Source organism: Alligator mississippiensis, chromosome 1, assembly GCF_030867095.1.
Source record: "Alligator mississippiensis isolate rAllMis1 chromosome 1, rAllMis1, whole genome shotgun sequence".
Taxonomy (NCBI): domain Eukaryota; kingdom Metazoa; phylum Chordata; order Crocodylia; family Alligatoridae; genus Alligator; species Alligator mississippiensis.
Window position 1 is genome coordinate 206646127 of NC_081824.1, and position 23665 is coordinate 206669791.

The window sequence follows — 23665 nt, forward strand, 5'->3', positions numbered from 1 at the left end:
CGTGGGGGAATCCAGCTTTTGAGGTCAAGCTTTATAAATGTGGCACAGTAGGTCAGATACTGTATTAAGGGATTGGTCCTGTGGGAGATCTAAGGGCTGTGTTACTAGGTACAAGAGACCTAGGTGGTCTAATGCTCCTATTCTGTGGGTTTTCCCTAGCTGAGCTCTGATTTTTATCTGTTAAATTTTAAATGCTATTTTTGTGGTTAATACCATTCTAATTGCCATCCTAATGCAGCTGCTTGATAGGCACGATAAGCAAAAAATTTAATTACCTTGTAAATAAGCAGTATGCCATTTGCCATTTTCTAAAATACTAAAATGTAAAAATAATTATCTGAAAATATTAACCTATATAATTGCTTACATAAATGTAAATAGTTTTTGTGTACTATCTAAGGTAGCAAAAGCATGGACTAAGTCAAGTGCAAAGGCTTGGTTTAGTCTCATTAAATTTATTTTGTTCTCTTATTGTAAGCTGCTCTGAGCTTTTGTTGGGAAGGGTGGCATATAAATTGAATGAATGAAAAAATAAATGTTTAGCTATCTCAACCCATGCAAATGCACCTTTCTTTAGGAAATAAGTAAAGTACAAATGGGAGGGTGGATTTAAGTCAATGATTTAAATTGAAGCTTTCCACTTGGTGATTGAAATTGCTTTGATTTAAATCAATGTGCTGTGCAGCTGCATGTCTAGGAAGTTTACAAAACAAGCCCCTGCCCTTGCTATCAGCCTTAGTAATACCCCTTTAACTTGCTTATAGGTTGGGAAAAGATTTTTTGTAAACATTCTTGGAACTTCCCTGCATTGTACTGGTTGCCACTGTTTTTCTGGAGGAAGCTGCAAAGGCCACATAAGATTGTGCGTGCTTTAGAGCAGTGGTTCTTAACCTTTTTTATACCAGCGTAGCAAAAAGCCCCTTTTCCTCTTGTCTGAATTTGCTCTCCCCTTTTTGAATATGTTTTTCCTTTTCTACCTTTTCTTCCTTCCTCTTTCTTTCACTTTAAGATAAGGAATTGTGTTTTAAAATTTAATGTGTGCATTTTGTATCTCCCCTTGTATTTTGGTATTTTTATCTATTTGAGTGCCATGGCATTTGTAGCTTATATTTTATACTCCTCACCTTTCAACTTTCAACTAAATGTGTTTAATTTCATAAGTAAGTTATACATTGTAACAATGTTAACAAGGGCAGGAATCAAACTGCCCTTCTCTGTATCAGGCTGGCCCCTGAAAGAGCGAGTGAATCAGTGATTGAATGTGTAACACGGTAGCAGGCAGCAATTAACACCTAAGAAAACTGCAGATCAACCAAGGGAAGAACTCAATAGAAGACAATGTAACAACCGGGAAATCTCTAAACATCACTGATCAAGGGCTAGAAGCCCTGGCCTGAGTTAATCAACGCTGGGGACCAACTTCTGGGCTGAATATCTCCAAATCGACCACTCCCAGAGCCCTATTCAAAATTCATCAATGGACTCCCAAACCTGCACGTACATGTGGACGACCCCTGGGGCTGACAGATGCCATCCAGTAGCCACCGAGGGGGCAAGTCCCACGAGGGTCAATGACCCCTGGATTGGGCAAACCTGAAAACTGGGGAGTCACCAAAGTCTGCCAAGGACAGATAAAAGGCAGTGAAAAGTGACCCTCAGTGGCGCCCTCTTGATCTCCAACTTGACCAGCACCCGACCTGTCCAGCCAGAAGGACCAGCTGGCAACCCCCTTCTGGAAGATAACACCACGCTGAAAGAAGCCTCAACGACAGACTCCAGTGCCTGTAGGATAGGTATACCTGACTCTTGTAGCTTGCTACTGTGTGTGTGTGTGTGTGTGTGTGTGTGTGTGGAAGGACCAGCCCCAAGGTTTATGATTTAACTCATTACAGTATTTCAATCCGCCTAATAAACCAGAATTTTAAGGATCCTGAGTTGGACATTTGTAGCCAACACCAGGACCCATTTGTAAACATTGATGGCCAGTCCCGATGCAGTGCCCTCGTTCCTGACCTGCTGCCCCAGGCGGCGCCCCCCCCCCTCCGGTGTGGGGCAGGGGGTGGGTGGTGTGGGAAATGGGGGCTCCCCAAGCAGCCCCTTGCAGGCAGGAACTCTGCCAGCCTGCAAGAGAGAACCACAGTTTCCCACATTTTTCTCCTTTAAAGTAGAATCCATTTTTAAATTTTGTTTACCAACCCATTTTTGCAACCACTTGCAACCCATTTTTGGGTCATGAAGCACTGCTTTACAACAATTCTATGACTTCAGACATTTCTGTTGTTCTTTGCTGGGGGGTTTCAGAGTCAGTATCATGGCCTAAGTCAACTCGTGTTCCAGAACCTTTTTATTGAAACGATTTTTCTCTTACTTGATTGCGGCTGCAATATTTTTTCCCAAGGTTCTTCAGCACTGAGGGCTACAATGGTTTTGCTGAATTTTTATGTTTGATGGGTTTTTTTAATGTTAACAGAGCAGAGATTTTCGTTCCATTTATATGATATGTTGTAGTCAAGCTATATGCATTGCAGTAGTTATGCCAGAAATTCTCTTTCACAGTTCTGTTCAGTCTGTTTTGGTGTTCATATGTCTCTAGTTACCTTTCTCAGGATGTGATTTTTGGAAATGAGAAGAAATGTGAGTTGGCCTCGCTCATGCATGTGTTTGTGCCTCTGCTTTACTTGAAGCATGTGAATAGTCGTGGGGACTGGTCATGTGCTTGAAGCTAAGCAGGAGCCTGTGTGTTTGGAGGAGTGGCTTCCATAGTGCTAAACAGTTTTAAGTCTGCAGTATAACATTTGGATTTCAGTAGATGTCCTTTGCATTATATAAAATAAGAGCTTGTTGGCATCCAGGAGTACAGTTAATAGGGTTCAATATCTGATTCTCATTGGTTACTCAATCTGGCAAGCATGGTTCAGAGGCCACTCCTCTCTGTAAACCTGCTTCAATCTATGACTTTTCCTTCTATAATAAAAATGAACTAAGATTTTCTAGTTGAATCTATTAAAAGTGATCTGTGATTGCTATATGTTACACTTATTCCTATGTGACTTTTCACAGATTGTCAGAAACATTCCTGTATGTAGATCTGAATCTGACTTCGAGGGCTTATTTTTATATTTTAATACTAAACAATTTCAATCCCATGTGAAAATAAAGACAGTGAAATGACCTGCCCTTCCAAACTCTGCAATGCTTGGCTGGATTGACATTGTTTTATGCAGCATGTTATGGTTTGGGTGAGGTTTAGAAACAACAGAGAGCAAACAACATTACTAGTTTGTTTGTTTGTTTGTTTTAAATCAATTTGCATTTGTATAATTTTTCTTTCTCATTTTAAGTCCTTTTGAGAGCTTCTGCGTGTAGCACTGCAGAGACTCCAGGCAGTGCAGCCCAAGACAAAGGAAGCACAAAGGGTGGCTTAAAACTACCTTATTCCTTACCCCTTTAGCCTCCCTGCAAGTTTTATGCTGTTCCACATGGAGAAGCAGCAGCACATCTCACCCATTATATTTAATGCCCTTATTCAGTTCCTTTAATATAAACAATAAAGTCTGTAGATTGTCCTAGTGAATATATTTGTTCCTTTGGCTCCATCTACACACACAGGTAAAGGCATGATTGTATCTAATGTGTGTTTCACACAGTTATACTTCCTGCCATACCACATACACGGTGGGAGGTGCAGTTGTGGGACTTCTCATTAGATCCAGTTGTGCCTTATTGCTGGTGTAGGGATTGGCAAGAAGCAGACTCCCATGACTGGGAGCCCCCTTTGCTGAGGGGGCTCCCTGTTCTGGGGGCCATATGGGTGCTACCAGGACTGAGAGCTATGTCACGTGCAGGATTAGGTCCCAGCTGCCCATGTGGTGCAGGAAGTGTCAGACCCAGCTGCTGCCCACAGACAGCTGGGACTGAGACATGTCATCTGCTGCAGTTTCCCAGCCAAAGGGATGTGCCTTCCCTGGCCCCCTGCAGCTGTAATCTCCCAGCCCCCCAGATGTGTTTTGCTTCCCAGTGCCTGGGAGATGGCACCAGGTGTCTGCCTACATGTGCAAATTAAAGCTGGGTAGAAACCAGCTATAAAGTTATTATACATTTTCAAGCAATAACTTTACAGCTACCTGGAGCTTTTTTAAGGTGGGATAGTTAACTTGCACATGTAGCCAGTCTAAATTTATTGCACAGTTAACAAGGTAATTGGACAACAGATATAACATGTAGGGGTGGGGGGGGGCCTTCATGGTACGAATTGGCCCAGATAACCAATTTCTGCTGTCTCAGACATCTTCCTGAATAAAAGAGCCATCAGGAAAAGCTGGAATTTGTGTGTATTGATTTTTGGCAGCTTGATTCCATATACTTGCATCCGTGAGGAAGCATTAGACCAGAGTAATATGCCTCATCCTGAAAGTCTGACAATAATGTGATCATTGGCCTATGAAGGAAAGTTCTGTTTTCCTCTCTGCACTGTTGACCTGAAATCTTATGATCTGAAGAACATTGGGATGCTGTGGATATTGACTACCATAAGCAAAACCCCTGAGCCTAGAGCAGTGCTATTTGATTTCCAGTACAGTGTAGTTAACAGTTTTGTGACAAGCATATGTCACCTCTTTCTTTACTGTGGCCCAAAAAAATATTTTGAACCACAAAAATTAAATTCATCTTGTAAAGTGAAGGAGACTTCAGTCTTCAGGAGTTGTGACTTTTGCAATTAAGGATGAAAATTGTCCTTCAGTTACCTTGCTTGAAGTAACATTCAGATCTACTGTGCCTTACATGCATAAAGTGTACTGCACATTACCTGGCACAGCAGGGAAGATTTGAGGTGAAACTTTAGCCCCGTTTCAGAACATTCTGTTCTTACATTACTGCTATGTGCTCAATACACATTGTAGGGTGAAACATCCTGCAAGCTGTTCTTAGTCAGACACTTAACAGTGCTTTTATATTTTCTCTTCGCACTCTGATTTCTTTTTCAGAAACATTTGCACTTGTTTTAAGGTGTGTTGTCCCTTTTGCAGTTTGTCAGACTGAATGTAGCATCTTCTGAAGCGTGAGTGGTGGTTATATGGATTTAGGAACTAGAATACTCCTGTTTGGACTGGGTTGAGAGCAGTGCTAGCTGAACAAGCTTAAACCCCATTTTAAATGGGATCAGCTCAGCCTGTTTAAAACAAAGTTTGTGGAGATTGGAAGGGGGAAAACCATCTTGAAACTGCTTCAGTACAGGTTGCATTTGAAGCCACAACAATTGTTTGCCCTTGTTTAGTAAAGAAGTTGTGCCCAAATTATTTTGTACACTGGGGCTGAGGTTGATTTGATATGTTTTGTGGCTGAATGTTGATAAATACATTTTCTGCTTTTATATCTTGAGACAAATTCTCTATATTCTGGTGCAGTCTCATTAAGTTTGTCCAGTTTGGGTGTGCCAGTGTAAAACGGAGACCCAGTATGCTGCAACGCTTTCAATTTTAAGAACATTTTGACATTTGAAAACCTTGCTCGTTATTTAAAAAAAATGCTTACGCCTTGTCAGTGGTGTGTGTTAAGTAAATAAAAGAGAGTTTGCTACCTGTTCCTAGCTCAATGATTTTTAACCAGTGCCATGGCATCCTGGGGTGCCTTAAGATTCTTTCAAGGATGCTGCAGGGTCATGTAATGTTAGCACTGTTAAATGTGCAAATACAATTCACAAGATAAATCCAGAATATTTTCAAATAGGAATCCATACTGTTGAAAGCATTCTGACCTGCTGTGCTCTTTTGACTTGAAATAGAAGAGTTGCTCTGTTGTTTTTAAGTAGTCAAAAAGAGTTTTGTTTTGTTTTTTAAGAGCTGGCCTTCTCCAAAAGGTGCATAGGATTTATCAAGTGGTGCTTCAAGTATAAAAAGGTTGAGAACCACTGACCTGGCTCATATTAATTTACTAAGCACCTGAAACAAGTCAGTCCTTAACTGAATTACAAGTGCTCCCCCCCCATTGTATTGTCATTGGTCTTCTGTCCAAAGGAAACTTCCTTCCTAATGTTGCCTCAAGATAAGTTGGAGCTACTTCCGTTTTCCTGCTGTGCAGGTTTTACATGCTATACATTTGTCTTCACCGCTGGGAAATAAATGTTTTCACAACCTGCAAGGCAGTTGGAGCTCCACCCATATCCTCTGGTTTCGAGTAGTCTTCAAAATCTAAAAATATCTCTTTAAAGATAAGGGTATTTGTCAAAGCTATCATATTTGTAGCCAGAACTTACAAGTCATCATGAGTAACTACAACCAGTATACTCCAGTGCTATTGGCAATGCAGTGTTACTGCCACAGGGTCTGTTTTATCTAATAAAATGGCCAACTTCTGATTGCTTATTAGCAAAATATATATATATTTTAGCTTTATATGGCTGTCATTATGACATTCTAATAATAATGGGAATGACTGTGTGGTTGCAAAGCACAGACAGGGAAGTCTTGTGGAATAAACTTACAGTGCAATTGAGAGCAGAGGCTTGTATAGCAGAAAACGCAACAGGATAAGGTTTGTAATACGTTATAAACTAGGGTTGGGTATTACCGGAGTATTGGAAAGCAAGCCTTGTTGTTGCTCACTTCCTGTTTTTTGCCATATCATAGTAACTCTTTCACAAACAGGAAGAACAACTGCTATCAGTAACATGGGCTGTCAGGCTGAACATCATATTCATTAATGTATATAGTATGGTATCCTTACAATTGATTTAATAAATTAATACACTTTGTTTTTGAGTAACAGTTCACATTATGAGAGTAACAATTATTTTCTATGTTTACTTGCAATTTCTGTCTAAAAGTATGCCCCAAAATAAAATGTACAGCTTCTGTTTGTTTCTGCACGTTTTAACCTGAAAGAGCAAAAACATTAAAAAAAAAAAAAATAGTTGCAGCTTATTAGTTGCAGGTGGTGGTGAAACAGTTGCAAAAACTGTTTCATTGCTGTTTCATTGTGAAACAGCAAGCAGAAACAGCACAGTTTTTTTTACACTCCCCACCATGACCCATTGGGGTAAACTTCTCAACAGTCTTCACATTTTTCTCAAATTATAGGCAGGACTGAAGATGTTAAATGACACATTGTTAAAAACACCTGTACCACTATTTCCTACAAATGTTTGTACTGGTGCTGCTATCAACAGAGAATTACAGAGCTGACCCTTTCCCCAACATTAATGCATCAAGCAAGAAATGGAGAATGTCCTTGATGGTGTAGGGGGGGATTGGAGGCCAGAAAGGACAGTAGGGATTAATTTTGGGACATCTTTCCTAGACAGTTTCCTGGCTGTCCTAAAAGATGGCAGTTAGCAGAGTGCTGTAAGGCAGTGTTGGAGCTTGGCTCTTAAGCCATCAAGCTGGGCTTTTTAATTGGGGCTGGAGGATGCACTGTTATTTGACCTTCCTACTGGCAACCACCTTTTTTCCATTCTTAACTGCTGGATCATGGTGGGTAGGAGGAAAGGCAGAAATGAGGGAATGAAAAGCAGAGAAGGGCTAAACCAGATCATTTCAATGCATATGGAGTAGGCTGGTATAAGACTTGCTGTGGGGAAATGAGAGAGATTGTGAGTACACAAGAGAGTGCTTTCCTGTCTGAAAACAGCATGGCTGCAATAACAGTAATGTTTTTATTGCCACATGCTAAAGCATTTTGAACAGAGGAAAATTGGGGAGCTCTCAAGGGAAGGAGGAAAACTATGAGAGCCAAGTGAAAAATAAGAGAAAATGGAGTGGGAAATAAAGAACTGGAAAATTAAATTCCACCTTTCCAGTGGAAAGGGGGAAATAATGAGTCACACCAGGGAAGATAGAGGAAATGAGAAGATGAGAGGAGCAAAGGACCAAGTGTCCTGAGATGTGCTTGAGAGTGCCAGGGCATCAGCCAGCCATCAGTCTCCTAGGGAAAGGGTGGAAGGAAAACCTTCCTTTAAAAAGCCTGGGGTTGCAAGTTTGACATTGGTCTCCCACATCTTAGTTTTGCTAACAGCTAGTAATTTCAGGAAGTTCTGGAAGCTTCTTAGAGATGAATGACCTGAAATGCAGCATTGATTGAGCTGCCCAGCGGCTGTCTCCCCCTTACCATAAACTAGGCCCTCAGGTGGTGTGAATTAGCATAGTATCTGAAGCTAACACGGTCTGAGCTAGCTTGGTGGCTTTCAATATTTTTTCATTTGCAGACCCCTAAAAAGATTTTCAATGGAGATGCAGACCCCTTTGAATTGTAAGTGTAGGTATTCACATGCTTGTGATTGATCATAGTCATCTTTCGTTGACCCCTTAGATACAGTCCGCAGACTCCTAGGGTTTCACGGACCGCAGATTGAAAACCACTGCACTAGCTGCCCATCTGGCCCAGCATAGCACTGTATTTATTGTTGTGTCTCTGCAGCCTGTTGCAGCTGTCTCAGGTTAGGCCATATGTCTGATCCCTCATCTCCCACCTGCCTGAGCCCAACCTAGTATTTGCTTTTACCACCCGTTACATTTTACTGTAACTGAGCTAAGCTGAAGAAGGTTGACAGGCTTCAGTTCATTTCCAGAGGTTTGATTACAGATATCTTAATAACAATATTTCATAGCTTTCTTGAGGCTATAACACATTGAGCACTCAACCTTATTTGTAGGATATTCTCAGCTACCTGTATTTATCTCTAGAACAAATATAAAAGTCAACTCTGAATACTACATTTCTTTATACAAACGCTGCCGTTTAGAAGAATAAACATAATGTGGCATTCCTGGACACTTCTCAACTTTTGTATAAATAAGATGTAAAGAAAGCCACGGCAAATATTGTCTTAATACTTATTTTAATACACATAAGGTAGTGCAGAATTTCTGTTTTGCGTATGACTTTTTTTTTAATTGCTCTTGACTTAAATCATGAATTAGCAGACAAGCAGTTGTGCAGATGCAGCATTCTCAGGAGCTGGCTATAAATAGTTCTTTAAAGGTATGTTTAAGGTTAGCAGAGACTATATTTAATGTTTTACTTAAATAGACTGCTATTTCCACTAGCCAGATGTGACTTTTTTTTCGGCTTGGTACAAGATTTAGTGTGGAGCATCTTGGATATGAGAGGCTGAAACCTTTAACTATCTACGTTTGTTTTTGCAATATTCTGTTACCGCCACAGGGTCAGCGTTATCTAATAAAACAGCCAACTTCTGATTCAGGTTGCTTATTAGCAATATATATTTTGGCTTTATATGGCTGTCATTACAATATTCTAATAATAATGGGAATGACTGTGTGGTTGCAAAGCACAGACAGGAAAGTCTTGTGGAACAAAATTACAGCGCAGTTGAGAGCAGAGGCTTGTATAGCAGAAAACTCATTAAGTCTGTGGTATGTTATAAACTAGGGTTGGGTATTACCAGAGTATTGGAAAGCAAGCCTTGTTGTTGCTCACTTCCTGTTTTTTGCCATATCGTAGTAACTCTTTCACAAAGAGGGAGAACAACTGCTATTCGTAACATGGGCTATCAGGCTATTGAAACTGTCTTGATATAATATAATAAAAGCACTTTTTATATCACTCTAAATTCTACTCCTTTAAATCTATGCTTGTTGCTCCCCCAAATATGTAAGTCATTGTGTAACTGGAAGAAAGCTGCCTTTCAGTTCCAGTGAGTGAGTTCTCAGATATTTTCATACCTCAGAGGGGCATTACAAGAATAAATTCAGAAACCTATGGGACGAAATAAAAAATGGTGGTGATGGAAGTCTGATAATTAGGCAAGCTTCTATTGTTGCTGAGTTGTTGATATGTCTTTGTTATTATTGTTGCTTTATTGCTATTTATTTCTTTACTATCTCATTCCCCTTCTATTTAATTTGTCTTTTTTTTTTCTCTCCTTCCATCCCATGCTACCAATATCATACTTCTGCTATGTATGGTCTGGTGGGAGTGAAGAGAGGAAACTAGCTGTGAATGTCCCAAGTTCACGGTCCTGTCCATGTCAGAAAAGCACTCTTTGCAGGCATTATAGCTCTTTTTGGAAAGAATTCCCAGATACCAGGGACCACTGGACAGTTGGGGGCGATGCTGTTCTGCATGGAATTTCAGCTTTTCTACTTGCCAGTTACTGTTTCACATACTTAAAATACTGTGTCTTGAGCATTCAGATCTGGATGCCTAAAATTAGAATTTTAAATCCTAATTCAACACGCAAAAGTTCCAACCAAGTCAGTGGCAGTTTCAGAAGCTTCACATCTTAAAAAAGGTGTAGGCACCTTTGATTTGGGTACCTATATACGTACTGATTTAGGAATTCAGCTTTGAGCATCTAAGTGTGAAAGGCCAAATTTTTCACACTATCTATAGCTTAGTAAAATCCCAGGATTTCTTTTCATAATCAGCATAATGCAATATGAATAAGGCCCTGATCCATGTCGCACTAAAGACTGTTTAAAGTTGTGAGTGCCTAAGGGATACAATGTTTTCTCTCAGAATGTCATTTGATACTCAGCAGACTGCTCCTTAAGAGTTTCTGAATTAACGTGGTCTGTAGTGACCATACATGTTCATTGAACTGTGTCTCTGCCAGCAGTTTTCTGTATAAACAATTGTGAAAGTTCCTGGGAAGGGTAAGATGAAGAATTTAGTTTCATGTAAATCCATGCCAGCTTCACTCTTGCAGCTTTGGAACAGTTCATCCTTCCCTTATATAAATATTTTTATAAATGTTTGAATCCAAAAATAAATACAGTAATCATAGGGGAAGAAATAAAGTAAGCAAAAGACATTGGGATTACATTCTTCTCTCACTTGCACCAATATGAATCCTGAGAAGCTCTGTAGATTTCATTGGAGATGCTCTGGTTTTCTGCTGCTGTAAACAGAAGCAGAATTTAGCCCCTTATCTCAGAGTTGGAGGATAACCAACATTAACACACACACACTCTTAAAACTGGAGTTTTACAAGTGACCTAGGTGTGCCCTAAGAAACAGATACATATAGTGGTCACATCCTGAAGTTTATACTCAAGACTTATTCTTCAGACCGTTCTTGGACAAAATTCACACTGAAATGGAAAGAATACTTTAAGAAAAAAGGTTGCATTTTTGAAGAAATGTCCAGTTTGCTAAAATGACTTATCTGTAGAAATGAGCAGTCTCTGTATTCAGTATATTGAAAGATGAATTTGAACATCCTCTTCTCACCCATGTGCATGGGTTTAATGTTTTTTGGGGTGGGTTTTTTTTTTTTTTGTTGAGTAACACTGCTTTTTCTTTTGACCAGATGAACGTGAGGCAGTTCAGAAGAAGACTTTCACAAAGTGGGTTAATTCACACTTGGCACGTGTATCATGCAGAATTACGGATTTATACGCCGACCTTCGCGATGGACGGATGCTTATCAAACTGCTGGAAGTTCTTTCAGGAGAGAGACTTGTAAGTTCTGTTTATTGATATTCATTGGGTTCCCTTTTTGTCATTTTATTTTTAAAACAATAGGTGATATCCTAGCTCCACTGAAATCAGATAAAACTACCACTGACTTAATTTGTATTTCCAATAAACATTTGTAAATGTATTTCACTTAAGTAAGGGCCTGATCTAACTCCCATAGCAATACCTTTCTGTTGACTTCAAATAGGAGTTGGCTGAGGCTAAGGGTTCTAGCCCATCAAATGCTAAGTGCTTCTGGAAATGGGTGGGCACCCTGAGCTTCTACTGAACTCAATGAAAGCACTCAAGGGTGATGCATGGTTTTTGGGCTTCCTGTGTTTAGGAGCATATACAGCATTTTAAATCTTATGGGACAGATTCTCTCCTCATGATTAATATGAGAATTTGCCATTGCTACTGGGCCTGTGAAATGGTGTGTAATAAATAAAACCCTTGTTAACAACTGGTGCTGCATGACTTAAAACTGTTTGTAGGAATGGTGAGAGATCACTTCCCCCCCCCCCCCCCCCAATTTTATTTAAACAATGGCCCAGCTCTTACATGCCTAATTAAAAAAAAAAATCAATCATCCTCATGTACACATTGACTTGTGATGCAAGGTTACATGAGGTTGCAACCGTGTAATTGGATGTCATCAAATAGTCAATAGTCTTGTTAATGGAAGCTTATGACTTAAGACCCTGTGTATACCCTTACATGTTGTGTTAGTACTATAAAGCAAGAAATAAGCATTTCCAAATGTAACTTTGATGGTAAGTAAACCCTGAAGTCTGATCCTATATTAGAATGTCCACACTTGGATGAATTTCATCCTAAAAGATTACTTTTCCTTTTATTAACTAACAACATTTATTTTAAAGATAAGATGACTCTTCTTTTGCAGTTTCTGGGTTTTGTAGTACTGTTTGGGGAATGTTATCTCTTGATTGCTGTAAGTTGTTGTTTTTTTTTGGATAGGGTGAGAGATAAATCTAACAAATGTAAATAAATAGATTAGCATTTGTACTGAGGTACCATGCTTGGAATTCAATATATTTAGCTTATATATTTCCTATATTTTGATTAAAATACACTTCTCTGTGATCAGTAATCTGTCCTTATGTGGTGTTAATGTTTGATGTAGTCAATGCAAATGAAGTTTAGACAAGATTCTGCTTTTAGCTTCTCAGGGATGAACCCGAGATCAAAGTTAGCCATTATTGTAAATTCTAGACTGTTATTTTAGGGATCAAAACTGCAAACCCTTTAACAAAGTTTCATCTCCATCTCAGTTAAATATTCTCATATACCTGCTATGAATTGAGTTTTGGAGCCCTGTTTACCTTATCTGTGGGAAACTCAGTCAAGTCATGCGATTTCATTTATGTCATTTGTTTATTCTTTTTCACACCAGGGTTTGAAAAATGTATCCTGTATTCAAATAGGACACTTAATTATTCTGAGGATGGTGTTACAAACCCAGCAGTAGCCTCATAATGAGAATGCAGCCATGTCACCATTAAAATATCACAGTGGTGTTTGGCAACACTGCTGCAAATTCTGTTTAACGTTGTTACCTCAGCTTTATAATGTGACTACAGGAATATTTGCTTAAACAATACATTCTAGCACATCTTCTTTTGCAAACAGGAATCTATAGAATGTAATTCACTAATCCTTTAGGCCGTTATGCCAGTTATGGAAAATATATTTCTAGGATCAGCATATAGCATTTACTTGCTGAAGTTCTACAACATCTTCAAATGCTGCTCTTCATAATTTGTATATGCAGTATACTCAGTGCTGTATCAGCACAGATACCTGGATAGACTCTTCTCCAGGAAAGCTGATAACTGCTGATAACTAGCAAGCCAAGGCTGTTGGGATAATCAAAAACTATCCTTGATTATTTTCTTTTAAATATGCTTTTTATACTGATTCAATAAAATTATGCTCATGTTGCAAATTCTGTCCATGCTTGAGCAGTTCTTTTCACATTGTATAGAAAAATAAACAGTTAAGCATCTTAAAACACGTCACATTTTAGATGTCCCAACTGATTTATCCAAAAGGGTTGAGAACCTTCTCTCTGCAAAATAGAAACATTTAACATGTCTCTCCATTTCGGAAACTTGAAATAAATTTAGCAATTGGTGTTGGCTTGAAAATTCAACAATTGTTGTGGGAGGAGCTCTGCATAAACACCCACAAATCTTCAGATCCTTGCATAACACACTCTTTTCCTATAAGCCTTCCAGAAAACTTGACCGCTTGGTTTGCTGATATGTTGAGATCTCTCCCTGTCATGCTGATTAATACTGTTTTCTTGTACTCCCCAGCCTGTCTGTATGTATCTTTCTCCAGCCTGGTATTTAGATTGCAAACGTGTTAGTATAGTGCCTGGCAAGCTGGGGTCCTGAGTCATGATAAGGATTCCTAAGCACTGACCTTACAAATAATTAATAATTACTTCATTATAGCAGCATTTCCCAACTTGTGTGCCATGGCCGTGAGGCAAGTCCAGGTGTGCTGTGGAATTTTGGGCTGGAGCCACGCCCCCACCTGCCGCTGTGGACAGACAGACAGATGGGGGGGCATGGCTTCAGCCAGTGACTTGCATCCACGTGCTGTGTTCAACGCTCCATGCTGCGCCAATCGCCACCCTTCCCTTCTCTCCCACCAACTCTGCATTCGACTGGTGTGCTGTGGGATGGGAGAGGCCTGGTAAGTGTGCTGCCATAAGGTTGGGAAATGCTGTATTATAGTTAATTTTTCTGTACATCTGAAGGTAGTAATGACTAGTCTGTAGTTCTTGAGATCACTTGGGACCCTTTTTAAAGACAAGTGCAACCTTCCATTCTTTACTAAAATCAATTTTCAGTCCTAGTTTTCATTCTAGTTCATATTACATGACGTCTTAAACATGCCAAATTTTTTAGAAGAAACAAGAAAAGTTGCCATAGTTCCACTGAGCAAAGCAGGAAAGAATCTCGCCAGCATAAAAAAAAAATAGTCGTTTTGGTTTCATACACTGTTAACCAGTTTCTCCCAAACGGAAGAAATAAGATGAAGTATTGTTGTATAAAACAGCATTTAGTTCAATTTCCACTTTAAATAAGAGTTCACTTATGTATTTATAATTGCTGTAAGCTTAAATGTCAAATCATTTAAGCAGATCTGCTGTGTTTATTTCTTTCATGTTGCTACGGGATGTTGTCTCTCCCCATCTCGCTCGGCGACTTGCTTGCCACGCCTTTGATGGGAGAAAATTGATAAATTAATCCCGAGCAAGTTACAAACCGGGTGGCCTTTGTGTACGCTATTTTGATAGTCGTTTCGTTTATTAGTTTTTTCCGGACCAAGCAACAAATAACTGAGAAACAGAAGTAACCAAAACTATCCCCATCGGTGGGGAACCTGACCGTGTTGGGGCTCGCCCCTCCTTTACTAATTTGCCTTTTCAGGTGGGTTGGGTCTCGTTCCCCGGACCATCTTCGCTGCAGCCAGCCACCACGGTAAGTAGAATCCCTGCTCTCGCCTCCCCGTGTGGTGGAGCTCCGTCGTAATCAGTTCTATGTTCAGTGTCCTCCAGGTCAGGACTCTCTCCCATCCCTCGCTGTCCTCTTGCTCCCTCTCAGTACCTTCCGGGGGCAGTTCTTCTTTTCTCAGTTGTCCATTCTTATTGCCGCCGTCCCTCGCCTTCATGTCATTATCCTTAACTCTGTGCTGGTGTGTAATCCTCATAGCCAGCTGTCCTTAACTGCTGTCCTTTCCCACCTATGAACCTCTGCCCCACCCCCCGGGCAGCGGCTCTTTCAAGTCTCTAAGTAACAGGGTTTACTGGCACCCTGTTACACATGTATTGTATTAGAAAAGGAAACATTTGAAGACATTTAGAGTTTCTTGTTTACACAAATAAATTTACTGGAAATCCTGAATTGGCTGTAAAGTCAATGAGTGATAAATCTGGCCTGCATTTCTGGTCCCTCACATTTTCCTCGTCTGTTAGCAGCACTAAGGGTGACAGTCACCTCAGTGGAGAGGGCTGGTGCATGATTCTCCATACCACTCCTGTGTCATACTGTGACCTTACAGAAAGGACTTTGAGAAGACTGCAGTCCACGTAGGTTATTAATCAGTAGTCCCTCCCCTCGTCCCCCAGAAGTACTCCTTTTGAGAGGGTTGGAGGTTGTCATCTTAGAACCAGGAAAAAAACAGATCATACATTAGAAGTAAAACACCTACTGTAATATATTTTAATTTCATTACGAAAAGTATTTTTGTCATGATTTGTTTGTGGTGTTTGCATAATAACTCAGAAAAATTAGTTCTTAGTCTTGTATGGTGTGGGGTGTATGTGCTTCCTTCCTGTGCCTGGCTAGTGCAGGGGCTGCGCGTGAGTGGCAGCGAGCACTGGTGATAGAGGTGGCCTTTAGAGTGTGCGCTTCTCACTGCAATGTGCAACACTGACTGAAGCTGTGCCCTGCTGGGCACCTGTGCCCTGCCTGCTATTGCTGCTGCTGCCTCTGCCTGCTGGGGCTGCGCACCATGGGGGGAGTGTGTGAGGGTCCCCACACCCCCCACCCTCTCTTACATCCACACGCTGCTGCGCTGTTGCCACTCCCCTAGGCACGGGCTCTGCACTGCCGCCAGCTCCGTGCTCCCTCCCAGCTGCAGCCTCACTGCACTGCGCCCCCCCTCCCCCCTGCTTCCCAACCTGCTGCTCAGAGCCAGCAGGAGACCGGGGAAGCAGAGCAAGTCCCTGTGGCTGCAGTAATGGCAGCAGCTGTGTGCTGGCTGGGCTGCACTCTTCTACCCATGAGGGTGGGAGCAAGGCAGTAGGGTATGTTTGGGGCTGTGTGTACACATGGGTGCCTTGCTCCCACCCTTGTGGGCAGAAGAGGTGGGCGGAGTACAATTTGTTGGGGGGCACGGTGGGCCAGATGCAAGTGCTTGATGGGTAAAATCTGGCTTGAGGGCCATATTTTGCCTGCCCCTGGCTTAGATCCATGATCTGTGAATTCAGTAACCTGCTGAACAATGGGTGGGTAGAGCAGAAAGCAGTCATTTATTCTTGGCCCTGTCAGTGGGTAAAAAGCACTCTGGCCTGATTTTGGTGTAGTGGTTGTAATAGTAAATCAGAAGTAGCTCCTGAGAAGCCAGTGCAGTGGGACAGGTGTTTCAGCACCAGTGCAGGTGCAAATCACCAGTGCAGCAAGGGGCAAATCATTTAGTGCTAGTATAATTCTTTCTCTCTTGGCCATAGAACAGTGGCTAGACAGTGTGCTACAGATTCCTTTGCCATGAATATGTTTTGTTTTTAAAATAGTCAAAAATAGAATTCAGTTAATTTTTTTTTTTAAACAAAAATGCACCACTTGAAAAGACTCTCAGGTAAAAAATCATCCTCTGCAGTGAAGAAAGTGAGTCTTCTAGTATGGGGAATAGTTGGGGAAGAGCACCAGCAACTTGCACGTGTAAACTACTGATAGAGTATCTTTGGCTACCCACTTTGTCCAGGTAGCATGGGCTAAAGATGGCACTGAACAAGAGCAGGTGCACTCACTTGCTCTGGACTGCTCTTACCTTAAGATGCCTCCAAACAAGAAGTATATGAGTCTGGGTGGCATTACTTTAGAATGGTGCCCTTACATTACCATTGGCTGTGTTAGGGTCTTGGGGCTTTTGTCAAGGGAAAATGTTGTTTTAACTGCTTCGAAGTTTCTAAATAAGTGTTTTTTTGGTCAGGTTGCCTCAGTTTCACCAGTGGTTTGTTGGAGCATACCTGAAACTGTAAAAGCTTTTGAATTATCTAGATTGGTGTTTTTCAAACTTTTTTTCTTGTGTGGACCCCTATAAAATTTCAAATGGAGGTGCAGACCCCTTTGAATTGTAAGTGTGGGCATTCACATACTTTTGATTGAACATAATAATCTTTCATGGACCCTTTAGATATAGTCTGCAAACCCCCATGGGACCACAAGTTGAAAACCACTGATCTAGATTAATAGTTTTTAAGGTCAGAAGGGGTCATTGTGATTGCATAGTTTTTAGTACTTACGTGACTGGGGGCAAAGCACCTGCCTCGGTGAATTCCATATCAAGACCATGACCGCTGTATGAGCTAGAGCATGTTTTTAGAAAGACATCTAGTCTTTGTCTTAAAGACTATGTAAAGAAGAATTAACAACCTTGCAAAGTAAATCTGTTTCAATGGTTTATTAGTACCATTATTAAAAATATCTGCCTTTTAGCTTCTAACTCCTGAATCAAACTGTCCCTTTTCCTGCTAGAATAAGGAAACCTCTGTTATCAGAAACCTCTTTCCCCTGAAAGTCCTTGCAGATTGTGATCTGTCACCTCTTAATCTTCCCACAGATCAACTCAATACACTGAATTTTTCCTCCTTCTCTGTAAGACTTGTTTTCCACACTTCAAAACATCTTTGTAAACCTTTTCAGGACCTGTTCCAATTTTTCAGCATCCTTTATGAATTGTGAATGCCAGAACTAAACGCAGTATTCCGGTGTTAGTATTACTAATGCCACATCCAGAGGTAATATCACCCCCTTTCTCCTACTTGATCCTCCTCTGCTTATATATCCAAGGATTGTGTTTCCCTCTTAGCTACAGCATTGCACCGAGAGTTCATGTTCCATTGGTTATCTGCCATTAACCCAAATACCTTTTCAGGGGCACTGCATTCCAGGACACCGACTGTCATTTTGTAAGTGTGACCTATGTTCTTTGCTCCATTTAGCTGTGTTGAAAGGCATGTTTTTAAAATGAGTTAATCTTAGCAAAAAGAATTTGGGATCGTCCATGTAACCTGCCTGTCCACATCATTATTTATCACTTACCTGTATTTTTATCTATGCAAATTTTGCATATAATTATATATTTTTTTCTTCCACGTCATTGATAGAGAAGTTGGCTCAGGAGCATTAGGCTGAGGGCACACCTGTATGGGATGCTAGTATGTGGAGGACATTTCTGCCTTTACAATTACTTTCAGAGAGCAAGCAATCTGCTTTTATTTTGTTTGATTTTGAGTGATGGTCATTTTTTCTGGAAAACATCAGGGCTAAGAAAAAAAGTAACCGAGATATCTTATATTGACACAGTTACCTTTACCAACCTAATTGTGCTCCCATCAAAAATATTGACAAGTTTGTTTGACAAGACCTATTTTCCATAAAAACCACATATATTAATGTACTATCATTTTTAATTCCTTGCTGAGTGTATGTCATTGCTTTTTCCATGATTTGCCTTTGATCAGTTTCTGCTAACCAGCCTATATTTGCCTAGGTCATCCCAGTAACTCACTTTTTAAATATCAGTGCAACTTTCCTGGATTCTAGGACTTCTTAAACATCACCCTTAATGGTGCAGAGTAGGGCTGTGCGAGGCTTCGGGCCGTGCTTCAGATCCGGAGAAGCTTCAGATGCTTCGTGTCTGAAGCAGCATGTCCGGATCGAAGCACTGGCTTCATTAGGCTTCCCGAAGCTGTTTGGAGCTTCCAAAGTGCTTCGGAGATGCTTCGGAGATCCAGCTGTAGGGTATAATGGGGAATCAATGAAATAGCTATAATGTTGTTGTTTGTTGTCTGATTTGGATGAAATTTTCAGGGTTTGTAGCCTCTGCTGAAAGCATGAAGCTTGCCAAGTTTCAAGAAGATCAGTGGAGGGGCTTGGGGGGAACTGCACCCCAAATTCTTGAAAGCAAAACTCATGTCACATCTATGTGTTACAACACAGGGGGGTGAAAACTGCAGGGGTGGTGGCCTCTTGTGAGGCCACAAAGCCTGCTAAGTTTCAAGAAGATCGGTGGAGGGGTTTGGGGGGAACTGCACCTCAAGCTGCTGAGAGGCAAAACTCATGACACAGATGACCCTGTGTGTGTTAAGGTGTATTGGGCTGACAACTGCAGGGATGGTGAGTTCACAAAGCCTGCCAAGTTTCAAGAAGATTGGTGTTGGGGTTTGGGGGGAACTGCACCTCAAGCTGTGGACAGGCAAAACTCGTGACATGGGTAACACGGTGTGTTAAGGCGCATCAGGGTGAAAGCTGCAGGGGTAGTGGCCCCTGCTGCGGCCATGAAGCCTGCCAGCCGTCAAGGAGATCGGTGCAGGGGGGTTCTGGGGTCCTGCACCTCTGGCTGCTGACAGGCAAAATTCGTGATATGGGTGCTTGCGCAACTGTCTGTTGGGGGTGGGGTGGGGCAGCTACTGCAGGCCTGGCTGCTAAGCTACTGTGTTACCAGTTATCAACCAATCATGATTCACTCAGGGACCAGCTCAATACACAGTTGCTAGCTAATGTAGTCAGTTAATTAGCATCAATTAACACCTACAAAACCAGAGACTAAGGAGAGGAAATAATCAATACAGACGATCAACCGCCCCAAGACAGACAGTCAGTCTCACAAGCACTCATGGCATGAGTTTTGCCTGTCAACAGCTAGGGGTGCAAGTCCCCAGAACCCCCCCCCCTTCACCTATCTCCTCCACAGCTGGCAGGCATCATGGCCTCAGCAGGGGCCACCATCCCTGCAGCTGTCACCCCGCTTCACCTTAACACACCGTGTCACCCATGTCACGAGTTTTGCCTGTCTGCAGCTTGAGGTGCAGTTCCCCCCAAACCCCTGCACTTATCTCCTTGAAACTTGGCAGGCTTTGTGGCCTGAGCAAGGGCCACCATCTATGCAGTTTTCACCCCCTGTGGTGTAACACAGATACGACATGAGTTTTGCTTTCAAGAATTTGGGGTGCGGTTCCCCCCCCAAACCCCTGCACCGGTCTTCTTGAAACTTAGCAGGCTTCATGCTCTCAGTAGAGGCTACCACTCCTGCAAGTTTCACCTAAATAAGAGACAAAACAACAAAGTTATATAGATATTTCATTGATTTCCCCATTGTACCGTATGGCCAGATCTCCGAGGCAGCTTCGGAGCCACTTTGGCTGGATTGAAGCGGAAACCCGGTCCAGAGCTCCGGATCAGATCCCTGGCATCCAAAGCAGCCGGATCCGAAGTCGGATTGAATAGCTGCCTACTTCCACAGGCCTAGTGCAGAGCTCTGCTTGGTGAATTTTTTTTACTTTTGTGAGTGTGAGTTATCTGGTCCTGAAGATCTTAAGCAATTAACCTGAAGAGTTGCTGTGTAACAGCCTCACTTGTTGTTGATGTAATTGAGAGGATTTCACTATAAGATATGAATACATCATCCTGCATCATTCATGATTATAAGTGTCATTTTGAGGCATCTAGTAAAAAGTGTAGTCAGGTGTAGTCACGGTCAGTGGGGCACCGTGAAGTTTGCCTTTTCAATGGATCTACCGGTTCTCTGGGTCCAATTCAGATTTACTACATGTTATCTTGTATTTCACAAAATCTTTGTGTTTTGATGGCAAATCTTGCTTATAATTTGGTGTCTTTGGAAGATTGCTTCCCTGTTTTTGTTATTCTTGGGCTATGTATTCATGTGTACTTTGGAAGTAGACAGTCTCAGGAACTCATTAAAATACCATTAGTGAATGCGTGTTAACTCTTGGGTGCCTGGTTTTAAGGGTTTCTGATGCAAGTAGCCAAGGGTTCTAATAGATGTGGGGAAAAAAACCAAACTAAAGCATCACTTTACTGGAAGAGGAAGTGCATTAGTTTGACCCAGCTCCTGTATGGATTAGGCACAAGGCTTTTAGGCTGAAGCACCTGATGTATATAAACGTTGGGTGAGCCGGGTCAGACTAATGCAGTTCCTCTTCTGGGCATGTGCTATGCTTGGTGTGAGAGCACGCCAAGCTTTAAAATGTTATTTTGCAAGGGGGAGAGGGTTGATTAATTATTTTCAACTTATTTTCCTCTCATTATATTGAGACATTAGAACTCAGTCTAGCTACCATTTAGGTTAGTGACAAGACTGCCATTGATGTGAATGAATTTCTCTTGGACAACATCAGCATAGCAATGGTATTCTTTTTGTGTGAATACCACAATAATCTTCAGGTACCTTGTATAAGCTATAAATATAGAATTTGGGAAGTGAATTTCACTTACATTTTTACTTGCACTGTGCCCTAGAAAGGATGTGCCCTTCTGTTTATGGGTCCAAAGCTCAAAGCAAAAAGCTAGAGTAAATCACATTGTGGTAGCTGTGCACAAACAAACAGGCTGCGCATTTGGAAGTGAGAGAGAGAAGCCTGTGGGGCATTGAGATGCAGGCATGTGAAAAAGGGACAGATACATCCCTCATCTAAATTTGCAACTGTTGGGGCAGGGCTAAGCTGCTTTTGAAGGCATGTCATGTGCTTAACAGCTTTTTAAAAATTGGGACAGCTTGACTTGCCACAGGCTAACTCATTCATATGTCCGTACTGTCAGAGTACAAATGCGATATATGCTTACTGGGACCTCTTTGCACAGCCGGAGTGCTATAAACTGGTTGTACTGTACCTGCAAATCTGGTTCCTGGAAGTGTATGCAATTGACCAGATTTAATGCTGACTTTCTTTTCCCTGTTACCCTGCCTGCCCCCACAGAAGAACTTGTGGTCTCCCGAATCTGGAAGTGAAACTAGTGAGTGCTGAGACATTAGTGTCCTGAAGGATATCTTTCTAGCAAAGTGTTTAGCGCGTATGGCAGATGTTTTTCAAACCAGTCTTCCTAGGAAACATAATATACTTCTGGCTGAAACTTTCTATCTCTTGAGTACACTCTGAAGAAAGGATTTTGCTCAAACTATTTCACTGGCCAGTTCACTGACTAAATTAAAAAAAAACCTTGTGTTGATTAGTGTTTTGGTGGAGGGGTTGCATTGATTTTCTGTTGAGCACTGGATGAGTTTTCCAGCTGTAACATTTATCCACAGCACCGACTTTTATATGATGTTAATGTATTCATGGTTTTTCCCATTTATGCTGGGTCTTGATAAAAAATGTATTACTCTTATATTGCTGGCTTCATTTTTTTCCTGTGAAGAAATGTATTCTGATATTTTCATAATCTGCCTTACTCTAAGTAGCCTAAACAGTTGTGAAATTTTAGTTTTCATGGTGTGTCATTGGTTCATTTAGGACCCAAATTATAGCTGTGTTTTAAAGTGGTTATGTGTTTGCAGATGTCATCCAGATTTTGAACTGTTTCTCGTTGTGTGTATTTGCTGCTGTAGTTGCTTATTTAATGTGTTATTCCACTGAAGCAAATAGCGATTTTAAAAAATCCAGCACGTGTTCTAGAGAAAAGGTCATGTTAGTAAAAAGTAATAGGCATGTTATTCACTGTGCCTAGTCATCATTTATCTTTCACTTAGCAAATGAAGGTGTAGGACTGAAGTAAAAAGGGAGGGAAATGTTTTGATTATGAGCTAGAATGAAGTTTGCTTTGTTTCCTCCTCAAATGCCTGATCCTGTACTCGGTGAGGTCAATGACAAAATTCCATTGATTCAGTGCATCAGTCACCTAGTCCAGGGCTTGTCAGCAGGGGGTATGCATGCCCCTGGGGGTACTTTAGAAGGTCCCAGGGAGTACGTGGGGGCAGGTAGGGATGGAGTCCCGCCACCACACGCCACTGCCTCTCAGAAGTGGGGCTGGGGCGGGGTAAGAGCAGGGCCGCACAGATGCTGTGCTTCCACCACTCGCCATGGCCCAGCTCTGCATTTGGCTGCTTGCCACCTCCCCACCCTGGGGTATATTTACTAAAAAGGGAGTTGCTGGGGGTACGCTTATTAAAAAAGTTGAAAACCCCTCACCTAGTCAAATTAGTCTTCTGCTTCAGTCACACCTGGATGTTGTAGCTAACAACAGGTTATCTCATTGCGTAAACCGGTGGTTTTCAAACTTCCAGAAGTCATGGAACCCAACCTGTTCATGTCACTTCTTCTGCTATGGTCCCTTCCACCCCTGGCTCCACAGGTCATGTAAGCAGACACAGAGCCAGACAGCCTAGCCCTGCAATGGTGGTGCACTGCCTTCTGGTCTGCTCCAGCGTTACCCCTAATCTGTGTGCCTGATGACATATCGTGGAGCCCCAGGGCTCCATGGCACACAGTTTGAAAACCACTGGCATAACCAAATATTGCTGGCTACTTACGGCTACAATAGTTTTCTGAGCAGCCTGGATGCATGTTATGGGCACAGGGATGAACCTGAACTTTATTTTTTTTTTTTAATATTTTTTTTCCCAAGGAAAACAACTTAAAGAAACCAGGAGATCCAATTTGTGTCTGGTTCTTTTTCCCTTCGCAAGGAAG

General features: G+C 41.5%; 1 protein-coding gene across 2 annotated transcripts in view; it reads left to right on the top strand.

The window, feature by feature from the left end:
- SPTBN1 (spectrin beta, non-erythrocytic 1) overlaps positions 1–23665 on the top strand; it is a 200417-nt gene that overhangs the window by 100964 nt on the left and 75788 nt on the right. For both annotated transcript variants that reach the window (XM_006274441.4, XM_006274440.4), the window contains one exon: positions 11270–11421. In XM_006274441.4, the coding sequence (XP_006274503.1) occupies positions 11270–11421 (152 nt within the window). The remainder of the gene's footprint in view (positions 1–11269; positions 11422–23665) is intronic.